The sequence below is a fragment of the Ciconia boyciana genome, chromosome 4 (genome assembly GCF_034638445.1).
Source record: "Ciconia boyciana chromosome 4, ASM3463844v1, whole genome shotgun sequence".
Lineage (NCBI taxonomy): Eukaryota > Metazoa > Chordata > Aves > Ciconiiformes > Ciconiidae > Ciconia > Ciconia boyciana.
The window spans coordinates 35,917,195-35,941,382 of NC_132937.1; the positions used below are offsets into that span (position 1 = coordinate 35,917,195).

The following is a 24,188-nucleotide window of genomic DNA, read 5'->3' on the forward strand; positions in this document are numbered from 1 at the left end:
GTCCTTACTCTAGGTTGCCCCATAGGTGGAGGGCAGCACGCTGGACCGTGGATCAGGTGCCATGGCAATCTCTGCATTTGGCAGAGGAGGACCACGTCTGCATCAAAGACAGACACTGACAGCACACCGGCTGCAGCGGCAGAACGCTGACAATCACTAGCTTTCTTGGAAGAAGACCCTTGGCAGTTCCAGGAGCACTGACAGATGCTGATGCAGGACTTGAGGAGCTCCTCAGAGCCTGCTAAGGGGGGTTAATCATGACCAGGCCAGGTCAGGGTGCTTCCACCAGTACCAAATGAGCTAGCAGGGAAACCCAGAAGCCTTGATAGAGTTGTCTGAAGTCAAGGTCTTCAGCTGCACCATCCTGGGCAGCTGCCAGCTCTCTCTCGGGATGAGACTGCTGCTTCTCGCTTTAGCACTGATGTTGATACTCAGAATTGCTCTCTGTAAACTTGCTGCTGCAAATTTAGTGCTTGGGTTTGGAGATGGTGGCACAGGTGATGCAACAGGAACGTGTTCCACTGGGCTAGCCACCGAGGAGCTGGTTGTGTGGTGAACTGTGGGATTCTTCGGGCACTACTGGTACTGGCTAATTAAAACAGACTTCCAGAGTTAAGCAATAAAGGAATCTGGGGCTAAAATGCTAGGCTGGGGTGAGCTGATATATTCAAAAAATGTTAAGTATACAAGCCAAGCAACAGTAACAGAAAAGCGCTGTGATCATATGTGCACTAACATTGGAATAATGAAGGTCAGAAGAAAAAAGTTAACAAAAGCAAAACCCAGGTATCAAGCACTAAAACCACCAATGAAAGGAAACAGTAGGTCTTGTAGCATTCCAGTGAATCATCCCCAGATGAAGACAAATTGTCAGAAAGACCTTTGAGAAGCAACATACACTTGGAACTACGTCAGAACAACAAGCAAGAACTGCGTGTCTGGCAGGATGCTGATGGGAAAGCATGAAGAACCGGGGACCAAACAGGCACATCTCCTCCAGAGAACTTCTTTCTAAATGTTCATGAACAGGTGGAAATCTTGAGAAAAACTTGTATCCAGGGATCCAAAGAGAGCTAAAAGATCATTAGTGGGATGGGATCTATGTGATTAGACAACACAGGACCAGGTGCCACAGGAGTTACATGGGGAAATGATCAGGGCAGGGAAAAAAGGTCAGGGATGGTATTAAGGCTGTTGCACAGAAAACCAACACCAGCAGCATGACCACATTTTTCGAGAGGGCTAAAATACACATTATCCACAACTAAAAGGCACGCTTTCCTAACCTTAACCTTACTTTTCTTTGCAAGCAACAGCTAGCTGGAGGAGGACCTCCAGAAACAGTGCAGCCCCCCATAGCATCTGCGTGATGCACCTCCTGCGGAGAAGCTGAAGCAGCCATAGCGTCCATTCGTCCTGCCCACCACGCGGGAACCCTGGAAAGAAAAGCAAACACCGAGAAGGCGCACAAGGTTCTTGGCCAAACCCGGAGAAGTGCTGAAACACCTTTGAGGGGGGTCGGGAGGTTCTGTGTTTGAGCGGTGGAAATCTGGAAGGCTTATGAGAAATCAGTCGACGGATTTCAAGAGGCTGAACGTGCAGGTGTGGCAACCTGGAAAACTTGGTATGCGACACCCAAAACGGGGCAGCTCGGCAGCGCTCCCGCACCGTGACCGCGCCCCGGCCCCGGCCGCCGGCGGGAACCCCGCGGTCCACCGGACGCCAGGGGGCGGGCGGGGAAGGGAAAAGGGGAGGGGAGGGAAGGGAAAAGGGGAGGGAAGGGAAAAGGGAAGGGAAAAGGGGAGGGAAGGGGAGGGCCGGGCCCATCGATGGGGGCGGCCGCTCTGCGCTCGGCTCCTCCGCCCTGCCTCTCGGCTCTGGATTAGCGAAACTGGCGACGTGGGACGGTCGCCGGCCCGGCCCCCGCGCCCTGCCTCGCCCGCCGGGGTGAAGCCGGGACTCGGAGCCGGCCGCGCCGCAGCGCAGCGGAGCGGAGCCCGGGCAGCCAGCCGCCGCAGCGTCCCCGCCGGCGGGACGCGGGGGCAGGAGGCAGCAGCGGCGCTCTCTGCCGCAGCCCCGCCGGCGCGGCGCGGCGAGGCGAGGGGCGGCGGCACCGCGGCGGCGGGGAGACCCCGGGGGGCGGTCGGGCGGCGGGGCCATGGCGCTGCGGGCCCGGGCGCTGTACGACTTCAGGTCGGAGAACCCGGGGGAGATCTCGCTGCGGGAGCACGAGGTGCTGAGCCTCTGCAGCGAGCAGGACATCGAGGGCTGGCTGGAGGGCGTCAACAGCCGCGGCGACCGCGGCCTCTTCCCGGCCTCCTACGTGCAGGTGATCCGCGCCCCCGCCGCCGAGCCGCCGCCGCCCGCCCGCTACGCCAACCTCCCCGCCGGCGGCTTCGAGCCGCTGCCGCCGCCCGCCGCCTTCAAGCCGGCGGCGCAGCAGCCCCCGCCGGCGGCGGCGCCCGAGCCCTTCCCGCTGCCCCCGGCCGCCGCCGGGTACCCCTTCCCGCCGGCGTCCTACGGCGGCTCCTACCAGCCCAGCCAGGGCAGCGATGACGACTGGGACGACGACTGGGACGACAGCTCCACCGTGGCCGACGAGCCGGGCGCCCTGGGCAGCTCCTACCCCGACTACGAGGCGGCGGGCGGCGGGGCCTCCGGCCGCTACCGCCTGTCCACCCGGTCCGAGCTCTCCCTGGGCTCCCGCGGCGGCGGCGGGCACCCGGCGGGCCACCCGCACCCGCCCGGCGGCGGCGGCGGCGCCAAGAGCTCGGCCACGGTGAGCCGCAACCTCAACCGCTTCTCCACCTTCGTCAAGTCCGGCGGGGAGGCCTTCGTGCTGGGCGAGGCGTCGGGCTTTGTGAAGGACGGGGACAAGCTGTGCGTGGTGCTGGGCCCCCGGGGCCCCGAGTGGCAGGAGAACCCCTACCCCTTCCAGTGCTCCATCGAGGACCCCACCAAGCAGACCAAGTTCAAGGGCATGAAGAGCTACATCGCCTACAAGCTGGTGCCCAGCCACACCGGCCAGCAGGTGCACCGCCGCTACAAGCACTTTGACTGGCTCTACGGGCGGCTGGCCGAGAAGTTCCCCGTCATCTCCGTGCCCCACTTGCCGGAGAAGCAGGCCACCGGCCGCTTCGAGGAGGACTTCATCTCCAAGCGTCGCAAAGGCCTGGCGTGGTGGATGGACCACATGTGCAGCCACCCCGTGCTGGCTCAGTGCGATGCCTTCCAGCACTTCCTCACCTGTCCCAGCACGGATGAGAAGGCCTGGAAACAAGGCAAGCGCAAGGCTGAGAAGGATGAGATGGTGGGTGCCAACTTTTTCCTGACCATCAGTGTCCCCACGGGCCCTGGGGCCAGCCTGGACTTGCAGGAGGTGGAAAGCCAGGTGGATGGCTTCAAAGCCTTCACGAAGAAGATGGACGAGAGCGCCCTGCAGCTTAATCACACGGCCAATGAGTTTGCCCGCAAACAAGTCACTGGTTTCAAGAAGGAATACCAGAAGGTGGGGCACTCCTTTAAGTGCCTCAGTCAGGCATTTGAGCTGGACCAGCAGGCCTTTTCGGCTGGCCTCAACCAAGCCATAGCCTTCACTGCAGAAGCCTACGACGCCATCGGGGACCTCTTTGCAGATCAGCCCCGGCAGGACCTAGATCCTGTGATGGATTTGTTAGCGCTGTATCAGGGGCATTTGGCCAACTTCCCAGACATCATCCACGTCCAGAAAGGTAACACCTTTACGTGTTTTCTGAAACAGTGAAGTTTTATGTATCAGTGGTATGCACACAGATGTAGCGACCAGGGGCTAAATTTGCCCTGTGTCTGGCTTGCTGGCCTTGGGTTAAGTCTTTCTGTGTTTACTCAGGTAAACTGTTGCTAAAAATAAAAAAACACGTCAGTGACAATTTTCATTCTGTGCCAAAGGTCTAGACATAGTTGGGAATTTTACTGGTCAGACGTTGCTGCGTTTGGCTGTGTGTCTCTGAAAGAAACCACATCTACCTATAACTGCTGATACGTTAAAGATTAATGGGCTTGTTTACAAACCCTGGAGATCAAGTGGTATGAAAACATCTATTACTCTTTGATGTATGTTAGGTATCTTAAATCTCTGATCCAGTAGGTAATAAATATGAAGTGATCTGAAGATGCAGGTATTCCTCCGATTGACCACCTTGTTTCAGGTGTGTGTGGTGGTGTGTGCATTTTGCAGCGTCAGTCAGATGAGATGTTTAAAGCTGCTGGGGTTTCTCAGTTTGGCCGTGCATTAAACTCTCTTGGTGCCTTTGTAAGAATAATCTTCTGCCACAGTGTTCTTAGTGGAGTTGTTCATCCTTTGCCCTTATTATCATAAAAAGATGTTGCTCACCTTTTATCCTTTCAGCATCTTTCTAGCTGAAACACGCTTCTGAGGTTCAGATTGCTGTTTGTATGTCGCATTGTGATCCATCGGAAAGAAACTCCAAAAATCAAAGAATCATCTGCTGTATAACTAGTGACGCTTGTTCAGATTAATAGAAGTTTTTAGCACTATATATGTGTAGATGATTTCCCTGCTGTGAAATTAATGATATTCATATATTCTTCACCATTGTGAGAAGACTAGCCCATCATTCATTCTTTTTGCTGTTATATTCCTTACCTGTAGTTTTCAACTTGAAGATCAGCGGGGTGTGGGTATTGGAGCTGTAAAAGAGACCAAGAAAACATTCTGCTCTGCAGAAATGGGTGTGTGTAACAGTTACCTGAGAAATTGCATGAGCTTTATTGAACAGTATTTTGGAGATTAATAAGTGGTGTTCTGCATCCCAAGAGGCAGAGCTTGAATTGTCAGTCATGGTGAATCAGTCTTTTGTGCCCTTACGTGACATTTCGAGGGGTTTTGCATCTGGAACAGTACCTTGAGTTTGACAATAAAAGAGTTGGAAGAGTTTTTTTCCAACAGATCAAAAAGTCCAGCTTCTGGAAGATATGCATTATTGCTGGGGAAATCTGCAGAAATAGAGTTTGTACGAAGTGAACAATTTGTTGTTATTTAAGAAAGTAAGCTTTTCATAAAAATTGCATGCATCAAAGTCAGATTTCCATTCTCCTGTTGAATCGTGAAAATTGTGAGTGGAAACTTAAACAATCTTAATATTATTTTGAAGAGAAACGGGAAGTCTGCGGTCTAACCTTTGAGGAGGAGTTGTGCTAGGTGCTGTGGCCTTGTGTTCTGATAACAACTTTCAAGTATTTTAAATTTGGGGAGAAGGGTGGCTTTGGCAATGCCTCATGTTTGAGAGTAGAGCATTTTAAAGTGAGTTGTCAACTAATAATAGGATTATCTGTAAGATTCTGGAAAAAAAAAAGGGAAATATTTTTTATTAGGTGGAAAAACCCAGCAGATTATATATACAATTTAAATAGTATATCCTCAAGCTTTAAAGCTATATAGAGTTTTCACTGCAGTATTTTTGGAGACGAGACTTTGAAGAGAGGACTGGGAATAAGAAGATATGTGCTTGACTCAACCCTGTTTGTTTTATAGTTCTGTTTGAATTTGTGCTTACTGATTAGATTTACCTTGCTGAACTGGGGAAAAGTTCATCTAAATGATCTTCCACTAGAGCGGTGCATGAGCATGACGTATGTGGAGTTGATTTTGTGCCAGAGCACTGTCCTGGAGCTGGTTGGAGAAACGTACAGCCAGTCTGTGTGCAGGTGTTAATGCTCCAGCACCTCTGGGCTAACACTGCCTTCAACATGGTGTTATCCCTGCTACATACTTGCCATCAGAAAATGGCATGGGCTTGAGAGGTTGGACTCTTGAGCATCCACGTTCATGATAGGAACAGGTTTAGAAGCGCGTTACGTTTTTATTGTTGTCATTCCCATTACAAAGTGGGCAAACTGGAGGAAAACTTAGAGGAAGATTATTTTTTTTTACACCCAGTATACTGCTGTTTTATTACTCTTAAGAGTCACTTGTAACAAGGTATAACTTTTCAATTCCAAATTGTAAACTTCAGATTAAAATATGAACTATTTGGTGTTCTTACAACCTAAGAGCTTTCTTTTAAATCTACTATCTGGGATAGTTGCCAGTTTTGAGAATTATTATTGTCTGTATAGACTAAACAAATATCTGTTGGTGATAATAGATCATCTGAAAAATAGAGTTGACATGTGTTTCTTCAAGTGTTTTATTTTCTAGCGTACAACTTCTTCATGCAGTAAAATGACCCCAAAGTGTCCTTAGAAGTGGTAGAAACAGCAGCCTGATTGATGCATTGCTTACATGGCCATGCCTTTAAAAGGATCAACTCTGAAGTTAGGAGTACTACTCCTTTGTTTTCTACATAGTGCAGATATATAGTCCACTTGGGATAGAAACCAAATCCTTTTCTAGACTCCATTTCTGTATTCCCGTAGACCTGAGAAGGACCAAAAAATAAAGGCAGCTGTGCCCAAAACATTCCCGCATCTGTTGGTAGAATATTCAACTGCATTGTCCCGTTATGGGTTTGCTCTGCTGCAGATAGTTGAACAGCTGCTGAATGTGATTTGGAAGTGTGTTTTGTGGTATGAACTGAGAAGTCTGCACCTCTGGGGTTTTTTAATAATTTCTGCAACTTCTGCAGAATGAAGGACAGAGAATCCGTAAGTCAGACACAAAAATTTCCCTCTGTGTGGGCTTTGTCTTTTTTCCTGGAATTATGAACCAAAGCCATGTAAGCCCCACTGTTGCTTTGTGGGCGTATCAGCAGGAAAATATGTTAACCGTTGTGCTTCTAATTGCTCTGGGGTCCAGGTCTTTCTGCCTCCTGTGCTGAGGACATCATACCTGATCTGAAGTGTGCAGAAAGGGATTGGCATTTTTGTCACTTATGTAAAACACGTGAACCAATGGACTGTGGGAATATTTTCAAACTGTTTATTGTCTTATTAATGTTGTAAGTATTTTATGAAATGGTAATAGCTTCAATAGGACATTGTAAAAGATTCCTTTCCCTCTGCTTCCTTCATCTTGAGTGCCCAGTGTTTAAGGAATTTTCTGTGAGGGAAGGAAGAGTTAAAGTTCCTGCTCCAGAAGAGACGGAGGAAGGATGTGAACTTTTCTGTCCCACATGCCAGTTGAGGATCAACTTGTCAGTGCTTTGTGAGAGACCTTACCCGGTTTTGTGTGCGCTCCAGTCCAGGTCTGAAGATTCATTGGATTGAGCCCTACAGTGAAGAACACTCTGAGTTGCAAACCCCGTGTTTCCATCTGGAAATGCTTTGTTTGAGAGTCCCACTGAGGCTGGCACAGAGCATATCAGCCCCAAGGCATACATCCCATATGGGCAACTTGACGTTTTACAGGTTTTATTTGGAAAACTAAGTGATTAGGGGAAAACTGGCCCTGTACAGGTAGATGATGGCAGAGTGGTGTCTCGAGCATCTAAGCACCCAAATACTTGTATGAATCTAGCTGTCAACCCCCTGTAGGTAAATGCTTCTAAAGTGCTTGCATGAAAGTATCCCTGTTCATACCTGTGTTTTTTGGAGTGGAAGATCCAAATACGTTAGGCAGATATACTTGTATTCTGTTTTCTTTAGCCTCTGGCAAAACATTTGTAGAAAAGGAATATTAAGTTCAGTAGGCTCAAAAACTAAGCTGTACTTTTGTCATTTCTTCTGCAGAACTGGTGTGTCTTTCAAGAAATACTAGATTCAGTTGCTTTAATTTTGAGAAGAAAAGCAGCTACTTCATTTGTAATGGATAATGCCTTCTTTTCTGTGTTTTAAGGTCTCCTTGTGGAAATTCCCTAGGCATTCTTGGCAAAATAATTCCTAAATATTAATTGCTAGAGCTTCACTCAACTGATGAGATCTTCTGACTGCAATAATCTTCAACATAAATGCTCACTGCAGGCCCATGCAAGTTCAGGTTCAGAAAATTTATGCACATATAAGAATTTGAGATGGTGTATGCTAGTACTGTAGCTCATGCTTGTCTGGCTATCTTGTCTTGCTTAGTGAAAGTAGAGAAGTTACGGGCTTTCGGGTTTGCTTCTTTCAGGTTTTGTTTGAGGAATTACTATAATTTGCCTTTTGTGATTCCTGAAAGTAGAAGAAATACTGACTAACTTGCTGTTTCATCTCTGCTTTCCAGATTTCTCCTTTCTCTTAACGTTATGATGTCAACGCTAGACAAACTTTTGGTTATGATTTTTGCAAAACAGATTTGAGAAAGGGGTCTAAATATCTTCTAAGATGTAGGCAGCCATTCTATTTCCTTTGCATGCCAAGATTTAAAAGATTATTTTAAAAAATATCTGAATGACCTCTTTGCTCCTTGATCTCTGTTTGTGAAAAGTAAAGTAAGGCAAATGGTCATATTTACCTGAAGAAAACTTACTTCTAGACATTGGCTTTAAAGAAAGTGCTGGGTGTGTTTTTCGAATATCTTACAAAATTATAGGCAAAAAAACATTCCAGCTGGAAATGCATCAAAATTTCAAGCATCAAAAAAACCCAAACAACACTGAAACTTGGAACTCTTCTGTAATGTTTTCAGCAATGTTTTTTTTGCATGGGGAAGGAGGGGTATGTGTGGTCACAAATAAATCAGACTGGTCAAAATTCACAGCTAAAATTTTATATCACAGTGTAAAAGCAGTGCTTTTCTCTCTTGCTTACTTTCTGACCTCTTAAATTTGTTGTGCAGACGTGGTTTTTCCATCCCTGTTTTTCCCTTTATCCACCTTTCCCCCAACCCCATCCTACCCTGTCCCCCCTGTCCCTCAGATACATACACTTTGCATGGGGTTCAACTCAGGTAGCCACTGGCTAAGAGCTAGGCATGTAATCCTAGCCAGATGACCCTTACAACAGTAAAAAGAGATGGGTACCTACATTTCATCTGTTCAAGGACTTTGATGAGAAAGGATGTCTTGCTCCAGGATGACATGTATTTTTTGCCCTGTCAGGCTTCCCATTGCTGTTCCAGCGATGATGTAGTGTTGTCTGCTTGCTGCTGAATCACCCAATGTTACCTCCCAGTATTTGAAGGTAACCTGAAGGAAACTGAGACTTTTAGATGGCTAAAATGGGAAAGAATCTTCGCATTTAGAAACTGTATAAAATTATAGCTTCATTGGTGTGTGTAAAATCAGAGGACAACAATAAACAAGACTAAAATTGAGCAATAGCCTTACTTGAAGAAGATTAAACAGAAAGAGGAAAAAAAGGACTTCTGTGTCCTGTCTGCCTAAAAGATGCACGGGTCTTTTTAAAGTATGGGGTTTTTTTTCTTTTCCACTACCCCCGTAATGTCTTGTCTTCTTACCTTAAATTTCTAAGGGAAAGATTCATGCAGTCGTGATGTCTTTTCTCTTTCCTATTACCTTTTGAAACCCGCTAGCCTGATATCATACACATTTGATGACAGAGAAATGTTTCATAGCTGATAAAACCCCAGTGATTTTTTTCAAAACCAGCTGGTAGCAGAGGAAGAATATAACTGTTCTGCTCATGGGAGACTGCATGCATTACTGCACACCAGGAAGTCTGTCCAGAATGCCCACTTAGTCCCAGCAGGCTGGAGAGGTTTTGATCAGAACTCACACCTGTAGTAGGTTCGACCACAGGCAGGGCATTGTCAGCTCTTGTGCTCTTACAGGTACTTGCTCACCGCAGGCAGTAAGGCCCTGCCTACTGGGAAAACCTTGTGGGCAGCTAGGGAGTAGCAGGACAGTGTAGATATTGAAGCATTAAAAATTATTTTGTAGAAAGAGGAAGTAAGTTTATTTCAAATACTACGTAATACCTTTTCAGCTCGAAGCTTATGAGGAATCTAGATGGTGAGATGGTTCTCTTACAGCTCGGAGAACTCCAGGTCTTGGTAAAAGGACTTCCATCCAAACGGGGAAAACAAGAATCGGTAGACTCAAAATGGAAAGTAGCTCTCAGAGCTCTTCCAAATCTTTGTAACCACATTATCAGAAACAAACAAGCTGGCCAATTTTTCTGTTTTGCAAGTCACCTTTGAAACAAGGACATGTTTCAGCCTTTCCAGCATCTTTCCATGACTTCATTGTTAGACTTTGTTTGAACAGTTAAAATGCCAAGTTAATGTGTGCAGACTGTATAAATTCATCCACCTGGTACCTTACTTTTAAATTGCTTGGTTCAAATAGCACAGAATTTGAAAATTCTAATTAAAAAAATGAAATCACATTTGGCTTAGCCTGCAAAACATGTCTTATGAGACTAGAGCAAACATGAAAAATGTTTCTTTCTACACAATCTTGCTTATATCTTTTATGAAGGCCATGAGGATTTAAATAAAATAAAATAAAAAAAATCCTAGTGACAAGTGTGTTTTAAATTTTGGAGTGGAATCTCATTAAATCGGTGACAGAATGTATACATTTAAACAATCTGTTCAGTTCTTGTCAGTGACTTTAGGTTGTTATTGTAGCAGAGCAGGAAGAAGTGATGGTTTCAGCCTTTGTTTTAGGTAGGTACACATCACGGGTGGACAACTTAAGTAATCGTGATGAACTGAACTACCCTTTTTATGCCTACATGCATTTCTTTCGTAACAATGTGAAAAGCAGATTCATGCTGTGATTGGGAGCTTACATTGCTTTTTTGTCCAAAAAGCAACTTGCTGTTCTAGTTTTTTCAGGCTTACCATTTTGAATCTTTATATGCATGAATAGCTATGCTGACTAACTGGAGTATACTGGAGAAAGAACTATTTTACCAAATATCGTGATAATGACACTACGTTTTAAAGTTGCTTGCAGTTTTATGTAAGCCCGAACTCAAAGGGGCAGATCGCTTCCTCCTAAAATGGCAGACAATTCTCTTCTGCCTTTATTAAACTATAATATTCTTTATGTATTATAATATGTACTGTATTGATACATTCATTAATGAAGTTATATATTTACAATTTTAAATTAATTAACATAATACCACAATATATAATGTATAGTATTTCTTATAATATGAATATAGCATATTATTATAATGTTCACGTGTTCTGCTTTTGTGTTATAGATTAACTGGTTACATTAATGATGGTTTACCTTGCATATTTTTCCTGAAACAAGGAGTCTACTTCTTTGTATCCTTACAGAGATACTGTAGCATTCAGATTTCTGAGAGAGAGCAGTTAAAGGTTACTAGGGAAAAAGTGCAGCAGTATTTGCATTTCATTTGGATCTTGACTCTTTTCTTATGAATTTATGTTAAACTGTCTATGCATGTTGTATTTGCTCACCTTAGGACAGTAGCTGAGCTAAGCAGATGATGATGGACAAGCAAACACCATAAATTGTGCTCGCTGTTTGCTTCCCTTCAGCCTTTACAGAGAACAACATCTAAAAGCAGGTCTTTCATAGTGCCCCAATAAAGAAGGGATGTCTGAGTCCGTGGAACCTGTATTTATACTTGCTTCTCTCGGGAATGGTATATGGATATCGATATGCAGTGTTACGTGTCTTCTCCTGTCCACTCACATCCCATGAATCTCAAGAAGATTTTGAAGAATTTACCATTTGATATAATGATGCTTACATCCATTTTGGCTGTGACTTATATTTGTCTTCTATAGATCCAGAGGAGACATTTCTGCTCACATGCTGTTAACCAGTTTTACTGAAAGTAAGTTTACCTCACACATGCACAGCATCATTTCTGATGTAGGTTGTAGTCTTGAAGTCAGCATCATGAACAGGGCATTTACAAAAGCTGTTAAGAGTCTGTAGCATCATTCTAGCAGAAAAGTGCCCGTTCTTAGCATCCTAATTGGGAGAAAGCAGTGTTCAGAACCTATGACGACTGGACTGTAATAGACCAACTTAACTTCTGGAAAAACAGAGATTTATCTTAAAAGTCTGTTTGATGCTTTGTTTGGATGTAAGCTAGTAAGAAGTACTTAAAATAACTGAAAGGTTTCATCTTGGTACTTCTGCAAATTGCGATCGCTTAAATTTTCAAGTGTGTCCACCCTGAAAAATGTGACTGGCTTTCTAACAGGCAAATGTACCGTGTTTCTAGTGACCAGCCTAGTTTAAGTTTCACTCCTTTCTGTCCCCCCAGTCTGCAATGTCAGCAGAAGCCATACAGAAGAAAAACTCCTTACACGGTACATGTGAGTGCCAAAAAGTACAGACTACCTTAGAACTGGGCAAAACCTGCATTACCTGGTGTTCGCCTCTCAGGCTGTGGTGCAAAATGCTATGTTTGTGATAACGGACAGCAATATATACAATTTAGCTGTATTTTAAGATGAAATTATTCCTGACAGACCTCCTTTCAGACGTCACTTAGGTACCTGTAAAGTCAGGACTGCTCATGAACACAGTTTAAACATGATTTAGTGGCTGAAATAAGGTCATTTGTTTGCTTAAAACACTTTTTGTGTACAATGCATCTAATGACATGTTAGTTTTAAAGTTGCTGCATTCAAGATTTGAATGGAAAACTTCCATCCAATTTTGCACAGTTTTTACATGTGGTTACCTAGCATTATGGGCTTTTTTGGTTTTGTTGATGGGGTTATGCGGGGCAGTAGGTGCAAAAAACTGATAATTCTGTAATGTTTCTTTCATTTATTTTGACATCTTGCTCCCACCTCCTGTTATCAACTGTTTCAAGGGCAAACTGTGGCTTGTTGCTTGCATAGCAGTGTGGTGTAACGTGGCCCAGCAAAACATTTGTACTGGAAGTGCTGCACACCAAAGCTTGTAGATTCTTCTGGGGGACTCTGGAACTGAAATGCATATTGCCAATGTGATAATTTAAATATTTTTCAGTAGCATGAGCATTTTGGAGGCTCTGAACATGTACAGGTATGATTACAGTCCTTGTAGATCTGGATAAATAAATTGGCTGTGTATGCTTTTCCTATGTGTGTGTACACCAACTGGCAGATGTACACACAATGAGTCTAATCAGGTCTTAAATATCACATTATTTAAATTAAAAAAAATATTAGTTAGACATGTATAGTATTCATTAACCCTGGTAGTTCTTTAAAATTGAGTGACATTTGGCGCTGTGCCTTCTAACACCATCATTAATCTGTTATAGATTAATTAAATCAATGTTTATATTAAGACCACCAGATGAGATTAGAGTTAATCAAGTTTCTGAAATCTCTAGCAAAGACTGTTTTATTTGTGGATGATCTCTGACTTGTGTGGATTAGAAGGTGATTTCATTTTGAACTGAAGAATGCATCTCTGTGTGACAGCTTTCGATGAGCTTTGCAACATGGTAGCTGGAAGAACAAATAATTCTGTCTGACATTAATAATCCTGCAGTCAGTCAATGTTAACCTAGATATTAGCAGAGTACTGTGATTTATGAGCCGAGATTTATAGGATAGTATTATTTTATTCTGTGTTTTTTTGAGCAATGGGCAATGAAATAATAAAAAATAAACCTCACTTTTTTTTTTAAACTATTTTTAGGCTGCAGATTCTAAAAGCATTATAGCCATTTTCACATATCTATACAAAAAACCCCTTGTAATACTAAAGTAATTGAAATTTGTTATCTTTTATTTTTATATTTCTAACTTTGATTATGGAAAATAGAGCGTTGTTAAAGTAGTTTTGCACCCTTAAGGCGAATAATATAATCTTTGAATTAGAAAGACTGGTTTTGAAAACTCTGTTGTGTTGGCACTTTCAGAAAGAACAAGTGACTTCATCATTTTGCCTTTGATGTTGGAGATCACTTGTTTTTTTCTGTTTAAAGCTGTAGAAACAGATTTTAAAGTAGCAAGTCATTCCTACATTGATTACTGTAATGGTAGTTTTTCTCTGTGACATTTATTTTATACAGTTCAGACCCTACTGGAGAAGTCTGCTGGTTTTAATTTCAGGCAAGTTCCCATTATGCCACTTTCCATTCTAAATCTTGGCCAGAAAATGTAAAGAATTTGCAGAATCTTAACATAGGCTTCTTTTGTTAATCTGTGCTCAGAGCGTTCTTAAGCAAATAATCTGTCAAGGTAGTAAAATCTCTATTCTGCTACACACAATTTCGTCTTTTCACTTTGAATTGAGAGAGGGAAGTTCGGGGGCTTTTTTCGGCGTAGGATTTCACGTTATGTGTAATCTCCTGTGGTGCTTCTGCAACTTCCCTTGCGTTGGAGCTAATGATTGTGTAGCCCTGGGCTGAGCTGGATCACATAGCTAAGCCATTGATAAAACTAAGCCACCATCTCCTTCCCCTTCAGGCCAAATGCAGTTTTTTATTGGATTAGTCATTTGAGTCATCCAGTAACAACATCTTTGCTAGATCTGGTGTAAGCAGGACGGCCATGTAGACAGGCTTGTTCTGGCAGCAGTCTGCTGGATTAGAGTTAACGTTGTATCCCCCACAGTTGTTTCTTTCAGATGGAGGGTAAATTAAAACTGTGCTACATGCACGCGGGCTACCCAGGGTTTGCCTTTTCAAATCTTTAAGCAAAGAGCTGTAGTTAAATAACCTCACCATTAGGTAAGGAAAAAGAAAACTTATCTCTAGTTCCATTTTCTGCTTTTGCATCCTTTGAAAGCAACATCATGAATATATTGTTTTATACCTTTCTTTTAGGGATGGCGTCTCATATTAGAACAGCGTATTGTAATAAAAGTAAAGCGTATTGTAATAAAATTTTTAAAAAGGGAGTTATTAGACTAGTTCAAAGCTCTCCCTTCCATAGCATGCTTTGAAGGACACATCATGACTACTGTTAAACCATTTAATATGATGGGCAGCTGAATGGCATGGAAATGTAAGTTTTTTACTATCTAGTAAGTAATGCACCAAATCTTATTTTGTAGCTTGCTGATAGTAGAAAGGTGAAAAATAGTTTATTGCATAGGTCACTTTATTCACAAGATTTCTGAGGTACAACTGGTGAGAGATTTTCTTTGTCAAACTTGTGAGTTTCTTTGACGATCACAGTGTTTTCTGACCCCAGCTATACTTCCCCATGAGGAAGCCATCTCTCAGAGGAGCCTTTGGACTTCGACACAAGGTCTTGCTGTCACACCGAAGCCTGTTGGCCAGAGAACTTCTCAAAGTCAGTGGTCAAGAATATGGTGCTCTTTTGTTTTGCCACAGTTACCACTGATGTCAAGGCCAGAACAATCATCCTCCTCGGGTTTTTTTCCATTCTGCCATTTTTATGGCTGTTGTCCTTTTCAGTATCATTTACAAATAGGGTCTATGAATAGAATAAGTACAGGTTTGTGGTTGGAGGAGTTGCTGGCCAGGTGCCTCATTTCCATCCCTTGGGACAGTTACTGCTTCTCACCTGCAGCACGACCAGTGGCCCCGGTGGTGTGCTGGCCCATGCTTGCCTCCCTCCTGGCAGTGCTGGAGCCAGCGGGGAAAGGCAGCGAGCCATCATTTGAGGAGCAGCACATACTGTTGAGCTGGCACCCAGCTCACTGCTTCACTCTCCCTTCCTCACCCAGCTCCATTAAAAATATATTTCGGAAAATAATGTTCTTTGTAAGATATCAAGGGGAACCAGAGGACTACCATTTTGTCTCCCATGTCTTCTTTCAGTCCCTTTGTAGTTGTTTTGCTATAATTCTTTAACTCAAGGTATGAAGTAGAGTAACAAGAGCATGGGTATTTGCTGGAAGAGTGTTGTACGAATCATAACAGTTTACATGTATGTCAGTTATCTCACTACTAGTTAAAGAAATCTATTTGCTCTATTTTAGCGTGATTCATCACTGAAGTGAAATAAATATTTTAATAACTGCAGTGATAAAGGCATTACAATTATAGGATCTAAAAAATTAACTTGTTGGCTCCTAAAAGCTGGGTGAGTTTTTAAGTTCAGTATTTTGGAGTGAGATACTGAAGGCATTGATATATGGGTGACTTAATGGATGATACACATTCCTGAGAGTGACTGTGAATTACAGACCTCCCTGACTTCAACAGATACTTACCACTGCTTCAAGTGCTGCGTTCTAGCAGTGTTGAGCTGTTGCTTCTTTGTGTTTCATCCCATCAGTATCAGTAATTACTGCTCGTGTTTAAGAATCAAGCAAGCCCAGCCATGAAACAGATGTCCTCTGTAGTAAGCATTGTGCAAATACAGAGCAAAAAGGGCTCCTGCCCCAAAGAATTCCCTTTCTCTAGGCTTGTCTTTATTTGGATTAGTAGCTTCAGACACAGCTGACATTTCACTCCTGACTGCTGTATGCAGCACTTGAAAGCTGATGTTCGGGTACTTTGAGGAGAGGTGGAGATGGGGCAGTGGGGAGATGGTATACCCTTAGCAGTTACGGGTGATCTTCAACTTCTGGTCGCCTGTGCTGGCAGGTGCAGGGCAGACCTGGCTTCAAGTGAGACAAAGGAGCTGAGTGAAGAGTAGTCTTGATTGCAGTCTTCATGAGCTGAGCCCCAAAACTTTTGCTTTCTGGTCATGTTGCAGGCTGCAGCTTGGACTTGTGTCATGTACTCTAAGTGTGAAGAACCAGTCTAGGGCTGGCTGCTGGTAGGCTGATCATAGCATGCAATTGGAGAGCTTGGAGACACATACGCATCAGCATGGGTTTACATCTATATATGCATACTTAGAGTGTGGAGGGAGAGTGGGTACTATTTCAAGGAAGGATTCAAACCCACCCTTAGTTGACTCTTCACACAATCTCAAAGTATTTATTAGTGTAATAAAACTGCAGGTGATGTGAAATTATATTGTTTGACCCAAACCTGAGTGCTCTCAGGTTCAGGAATTCTTTTTTTTATTTAATTTTCCTGAATGTCTTTGACTCTTCCTGCCTCATTGCAACCTCATGTTTGCATAGGCAGCTTACTGACTTCAATACACTTTTTTTTTCCTGATAACTCCTCAGCACCCATTTAAGTTGCTGTTTGTATTGTGTGTTTTACAGCTTGGAAGTATTTATTTCTAGCAGGAATTTTACATTGTCCCTGTCTGCTTGGCTGCTAGCACATTACTATAAATGTCCCTTGTTAAATGTGTTTATATCACCTTGTGTTGTCTAATCTCATACTTCAAAACAAGTACTGAAACCTGCGAGTTTCTCTTAAGCCCTTAGCAGCATTCAGTGAGCACCACTGTCTGTTTAACATCAGGTTTTGGGCAATGAAAAACAGCATTCACATCTGCTTTTCCCCACCTTTAAGAACAGAAATAGATATAGCACAGCTTTTTGCAGCGTCCTTGATCCAGGCCCTCTTCGCTGTTTGAAAGCTAGTCCTGATCACTGGAACATGATCTCCTAACAGAAGGTCTTTTCATCGGACCAGAAGCTTTAAATGCACAGGCAAGACTTTACAGAATCTGTAGAGCTGGAGCTAAAAAACCCCAAGAATTTATTTTTATGTATTCCATCCCTCTGGGACCAGTGCATTGGCAGATATTTATCCCAGACATGTACTCAGCAGGAGGTTTCCCTGAGCTAATATGCATTAGGAGGTGGCTGCTTCTGTTTCTTTTCCCTAAAATGCGTGTTAGTCTTTTCTAGGGCTGCCATAATTCTGCTTTTGTTTTTTAAATACGTCTTGCTTTCGCGGATTGTCCAAACCAATACTAGATGTTCACATCGTTAAATTCAGAAACCAGGAGATGTTTCTGCAGGTGTACGTGGGCCAGAGGGAGCTCGCTCAGCCTCAACAGCCTGCAAGGGCGGCAGCGGGGAGGTGCTGGATTAGGTGCTGAGGGCGATGGATAGATTAGTGAGGATGGAGGTGGGGCAGTTCATGGTGTACGGCCTGGGGTGAGACGGGTTAGGAGTTGTGGGCTGGGGAGCATTAGAGGTTACCATGGGACCCGTCCCCTGTTTCGGCATCTCTGAGCAAGACCGTTGCTTTCAAGCAGGGATGCACACAAGGGGCTGCTCTCTGCTCCCCAATTCCCTCACCTGGTCCTCCTCCCCCTTTTTGCCACTAGAAACCTGCATGGATCATTGCACCCTTGACATCAGTGCATCTCTGCTCCGGCTCAGAGTTTTGCTCATGTAGATTCAAATACAAGGGCTGTAGGCTATGGAGAAGTGTTTGGAGAAAATTTACGATGAAATGTGTTACGTTACTGTTAGTAAAGCTGCTTGCAAACTAACAACACTTTTTTCTAAGATTTACTAAACTAAGTCTTGCAAACTTCAGTAGATGCTGAACAAATTAAAAATGACATTTTAGAACAAATGATCGTTTGCTTCTTAAAATAAAGTACATGGGCTTTATTTCTGTGTGTTTGGGGAAGGTTCTTTGATTGTCCTAAAATAAGCTAAAATTTTCCTTCTGTTAAGTTATTTTAAGATTAATTGTTTCACTAATAATTAAACACTTCATTTAGAGGCACTTCAAAAAACCAGGCAAATTTGTACTTAAGCATATGTATAAGCTCTTGTCATACATTGCTGACTTCTGGTTGTAGTCTGCCTGAGTTTTACAGGAAATTCCACTATAGGAACAGTATGAATCCATATGCATTAAGAGAGCAGTATTAATGGTTGCAAGTTTTCCCCTCTGATTCCCTTCCCTAATTATAAATCTTTTTTTTTTTTAATGGCAAAAAATGCATAATGCATAATATGTCTAGTCTGGAGGGGTTTAGTGTTTGGTAACGTATGGTTTTTATTGATGTAAAATAATTTGGAGATTATGCATGCTCCAGAACTTAGTTATGCTTTCAGTTGCTGATGCTGTAAATTTCAGTATTTTTCTTCCAGTTTGGTCATTCTAGAAATAACATCTAAAGCTGTTTCCCACATCACAACTGAAGAGTTGTCATGTTTATTTAACCAGCTCCATCTGGCTTCCAGTAAGTCCCAAATTTCAGTTTTTCACAGCCGTGCATGGATTCATGCCATGCCCACAGAATGCAGAGAAAATTTATGTTAAGCCTGATTTTGTTTGTTAAAAGAGGCGTCCTTTTTGCAGAAGAGGGGATTAAATATTTTTCAGATCGTGCCCTACCTCGCAGATTCCTCACTCCTTAGAGGAGAAAATACAGATGTTCTGGCATGGTCCCACTGCTGGCACCACTGCATGTGGAAAAGGTTTTTTGGTGGTGTGTTTTTAGGGCAGGCTGGAGATGATGAGGTCAATCAGCTGTAGCAGCCGGTGCCAAGCTTTTGGTCACCATGCCAGCAGGCCGTGGGGACCAGGAAGGTGTGGAGCCAGGCCCTGCCACCACCTCGCAGCCCTGGGGAGAGCTGCTGCCCTTGGCCCCCGGGCAGCTCTTTGGCACACCGCGTTCAGAGCGTGGCCTCGACTCGAGCACCAGCGTCCTCAGCCATGCAGGTCTGTGCTTACCTTGTTAATAACCTCCCTGCCACAGTTTAAAAAATAAAAGGAAAATCTCTCATATGGTCTTTCTGCAGGTATGTTACACGGGAGGGGAATTTCTTACGCTCGTGACTGAGAGTTCATACCAGGGCTGCAGACAGGAGATGCCATGTACAGCACAGCCTAAATGCAAACTAGGCAGAAAATATGATTTTAAGAGTAGAGAAGTACTAATAACAGAGGAAGTATTTTCCAAGTGTTTGCAATTAAAAACACCCCTTGCAACAGTTAACAAGTTGTTGTTAGAAGTTGAATGGGGAAAAGTCACTCATGCTTCTCTGATTTTAGGAATTCCAGATTTTATCTGTAATGCAAAATGCAACCCCCATTTCATTTCAGAAATGCAACAAACTCTGCTTCCCCAAGTCTGCCAAATCATCTGATATTTTAACTTGCTTCCAGTAAAAGCGTACCTTGTCCCTCCATTCTACCTGACTGCCTGGTGAGGGGTTGGAGATGGGCAGGGGATGAGCTGCAGCAGGCAGGGGAACGTGAGAAGCGCCTGAACGAAATGCAGCGAGCAGTGGCCATGCTCTCCGGTTGCCTCCCAACCCACTGTGCATGCAGCAAACCCAGACGCGTCCGTGCACGAGGTCGTGCTCCAGATCTGAATTGCAGAGATGTGTCAGGCTACTGGCGGGAGGCACATTCAAAATGGCTTGTTAAACAGGCACAGGAAGGAAGGGACGGAAGGTAGTATTACTGCTGATGAACTCCATTTTTACTGTTTAATGATGTTTCCTACACATGTGGGTTCAGGCTGTCGAGAAGACAAACCTGCACCTCCAGCAGACAGAGTGGAGGTTGTCCCCCTGGAATATATAGGCAGAGATGTTTCTCTGTTAGCTTGCTGGCTAGTGTCACTGTAGGGAATACAGAAAAGCATTTCTTCAACGCAATGTAAAGGGAGTCCTGTCAGTGAACTGTAGTCATGTGTACGGTAAGAAGCGTAATCTGAAAGGAAAGAGAGTTAAGACATTACAAATAGTTGAAGGAACAAGTAGCTTAAGTGTGATCATAAAGAGGTGAAAAACGTCCTATCACTAACATCTTGTGGGAAGATAAAAGCTGTATTGGTCTGACTGGTTTTAGTTACATGAATAAAATAGGTATATAATATTTAAGGCAAAGACATTGCTCTATGGGAAATTGAGTCCAAGAAAATGAGTATCTTAAGGCATATCTTGGTACTCTGTCATTATATGACTCTTCTTTGGGTAGGTCTGTTTTGGGTGATATTTCGTCTTCGTAGGATGTGTGTGCTTTAGTTAGCTATTTGGAGGAGGACTGTCACTTCTTTTGCTCTGTTTTTCTTCTAGCTGTTACAAGACAGCGTTAGGTCTACCTGGACGTCTGTGACTTTGAAATAAATTTTTAGATTTTCTGGTACTCAATAATTAATTTTGGGGTGTCTGTGGTGTAAAAGCAGAATGGTGTCTTGGCAAGATTTTGTGTATTCAGATCTCCTTTTGACGTTTCACAAAGATTGGGAAAAGTGATGTTTCACAAAGTCTGATTTCTTAATGAGGTTATTTTTCTGGGGTTTATGTAGGCTTAAATTGATCTGACTAGTTTTCTAGTGCTTTCATTTTTTCCCACTACTGGTATATTTATCAGTTATTCTCTGAAGGACACCATCTGATTTTTAAGATTGTGAAATAGGCATGTTTTACTAACTTCTGCAAGCTAGAGCCTTAAAAAAGTGGGCTTTTTTTAAACAAGAGTCACTGTTCTGTGATTTTTTTAATATGAAAAAGCTTTTATTCCTTTTCATTCATATATATATATATATATATATGCACACATATATATATATATGCACACATTTAGAATGAGCCTTATACAAATCCTTGTTGTTATTAAATGACTTGTTAAAGTACAGTAGTCAAGTCTACCTTGTCCTCACAGTTCAACTGTTTTGTTTTGTTCTTTACACAGGAGCCCTTACCAAAGTAAAGGAGAGTAAGCGGCATGTGGAAGAGGGGAAGATGGAGCTCCAAAAAGCTGAGGGCATTCAAGAACGCTGTAACATTATTTCTTTTGCGACCCTAGCAGAAATTAATCATTTCCACAAAATTCGTGTGAGGGACTTTAAATCACAGATGCAGCATTTCTTACAACAGCAAATACTCTTTTTTCAAAAAGTGACACAAAAGCTGGAAGAAGCTCTTCAGAAGTATGACAGTGTTTAATCTCTGAACTTTGATTTGTGGACTTCCCTCAGCATGAACGTCACCCAGGTGGCGGAGCAAATGCTGCTGCTGAAGAACTGTTGCCAGTGGTAGACGGTGGTACAAGGATGGTTTTGTGTTCACCTGGAACCCTGGTTTAATCTCCGATTATGTAGAAAGGAAACAGTTATAGGGCTATGTAGTAGAAACAGTACCACGCATTGTAACTAAGTTATACTGTATATGCCTACACTACCATTGTAACTTTTTTGAAATAAGTATACTATTTGCCTTATTGCTTTTTGAAATATGGTATTTTAGTGCATACTTTGTAGACCTCAAACCCTTTGGGTCTTTAAGGAAGTTGGCTAGATAAAAGCCTGCTTCAGATGCCTTTTTACTTTCCTAGATTTGGATTTCCTAAATTCAAATGATTCTCTGTTTACAGACTCCTACTAGACCAGCTATGTGATTCTGTGCCTTTAGACTCTATTTTTCCTTTTCTAGTAAGTCACATTTTTATGATTGAATGAAAGGTTGATGCCTATGACAGGAACTGATTATGAAACCTCACATTGACTGGAAAAAAAACAGCTGCCATCCAGTTTGCACAGCAAGTACTGTCTTACGACAAATGTTGGCTCAAAAGGGAGAACTTAAGTCTATTCACACTTTCCCTGGAAATGGGGACTACTTGTTACATGTACTAGGATGTTAAGCACACATACAAAAATACACCATTTAAGTCGCTTTCCGAAATGAATAATACAGCGAGGGTTTTTTTTCTGTATACAGCATTACTGTGAGTGGAAATTTGAAGAGCTAGCCTAATAAAAATTATGTATATTAAGGGGATATGAAGGCAAGCTATGTGGCTGGAACATTTTTTTAAGTTTGAAATGATCTGCTCATTGTTCAGTTGCTGATTCAGTTTAACGTCAGACTTCCATCTACGTTGCCAGTTGTCTGAGTTGAAACTCCACTGTGATTCATCAGTTTACTGAGTTACGAATTTTCAGGGATGTTCAGTAGTATAAATGATCTGAAATAAGTCTTGGCTGAACTGACTTGGAAAACAGGTGGCATTTTTATGTTTGTAACACTCAAGAATTAACAATTGTCTTAATTTTTGTATAAATATTTTTGACAAGCAGGGTGCATTTATATATACGTAAACACTATCTTCTAAAGAGTTTCCTGGCTTATTTCCCTTGAATTAAGTCTGAAGTCTGTGTTTCTTACCTATTGGTTTCCTTCTTACAGGTCAGTATGAAAGAGGGTTTTTATTTAGCCTATCTTTTTTCTCCTAAACAAAAAAAACAAAACCTTCCAAGGAAGCAAAATGTTTACTTTTTGTTTTTAGTTAAATGAATCAAAGATAGCTTAAACAAATGAAAGCCTGGAAAAGGAAGTTAAGCAACAGTTACATTTAAGTACAAATCATTCCTCACCTATGCAGCAGAAATGTGCAGTTCTTTCGCTCGATCATGTGAGTTTCTGTAGCTTAACCCCACACCTCTGTTTTAGAGGAATAAATGTAGTTTTGAATGTAGTTTTAAGATTCATCCCCAAATGCTTGGAGATTGCTATTTTGCACAAGTTGTGTTTGGCAGTGCTTCTAGTACATACCCAAAGAAGAAAAATACAGAATAACGAAGAGAAAAAACCCCAGTATTTTTAAAAGAAAGGAAAATCGGTGAGGAAAGACTCAATTTCCAGGCTATTAAGAGTGCTGCAAACAACAAGGTTGACCATAAAATAAGGACCATAGTCATAGGGCTGACTTGCTCTTTATCTTCCTCATGGTGTCTCGTTCTACATTCAAAACTCACAACTTCCCCTAACAGCTCTTCCCAGCAGTATTCCAGCTTCCCCTATGTCGTTAATTATGTGAGACAGTGATGAGCTAGGTTTGAGCTGAGTTCCATGGCTTATGTTTGCTTAAGCCAGATACAGTTTTATTAAATGTCTTTGCAATAATTAGATCAGACTACAATCAAATTAATTCTACATGGAGGTATTAAGACCTGTTCAGAAATTGATCTTGGTCCAGTTGAAGTATTCTAGGAGGTTAGTATTAATGACATGTACGTGTCCAGGAGGAAATTAAGCTGTGATATGTATACATAAAACATTATCAGACAGGTACAGTTTTCCCAAATAAACTGTCATGGCCTTCACCTTACTTTCTCATTTGTGAATTTTTGGGGTGGCGGGAAAGTGGGGTTGCTAATTGGTTAAACTTGATGTACGAAAAAAGCTTGACGGGAATCCTGGATCTGAATTGTTGCAGAGTTGGGAAAGGTTCAAATCTGCATCCATATTAGCATCTTCCTTTCTTCCTCACTCATTACAGAGTTGGAGTTAAACTGATGTAGGGCACCTGAACTCCATTAATGCTTACTGCGCTATGCGAGAACTACGGTTTTCATTTTATTTGGAACAAGTACGGCATTGACCACTCGTGACTGATGAACTACTGGATGGTGTGGTCTGAGATCTGAATGTACTCTACAGTAAAGTGAGTGTATATTGTGTGGGACTTAGGAAGCATCAAAGGAAATCTAACAGAATCCTTTTGAATAAATAAATGTGGAGCCAAGCAAATTAGCTCTATAGCATAATGTTAAATGCCTTTGTTTTATTCAATTCCTGTAATTTGTTTTTGATGCAGCACAATTTTTGCCCTGACAATTA

General features: G+C 42.6%; 1 protein-coding gene across 1 annotated transcript; it reads left to right on the forward strand.

The window, feature by feature from the left end:
- Nucleotides 1–1,887: 1,887 nt before the first annotated feature.
- SNX18 (sorting nexin 18) lies at nucleotides 1,888–23,671 on the forward strand. Its single transcript, XM_072859698.1, has 2 exons — nucleotides 1,888–3,731; nucleotides 21,259–23,671. The coding sequence occupies exons 1-2, from the start codon at nucleotides 2,159–2,161 to the stop codon at nucleotides 21,510–21,512; spliced, it is 1,827 nt and encodes a 608-aa protein (XP_072715799.1). The 5' UTR covers nucleotides 1,888–2,158; the 3' UTR covers nucleotides 21,513–23,671.
- Nucleotides 23,672–24,188: the final 517 nt, after the last annotated feature.

What these genes read in the sequence shown, in the direction of transcription:
- SNX18 (XM_072859698.1), top strand. Translation starts at nt 2,159, where the DNA reads ATGGCGCTGCGGGCCCGGGCGCTGTACGACTTCAGGTCGGAGAACCCG. An exon ending in CATCATCCACGTCCAGAAAG is followed by an intron (nt 3,732 to 21,258) that starts GTAACACCTTTA and finishes TTCTTTACACAG; the next exon opens with GAGCCCTTACCAAAGTAAAG.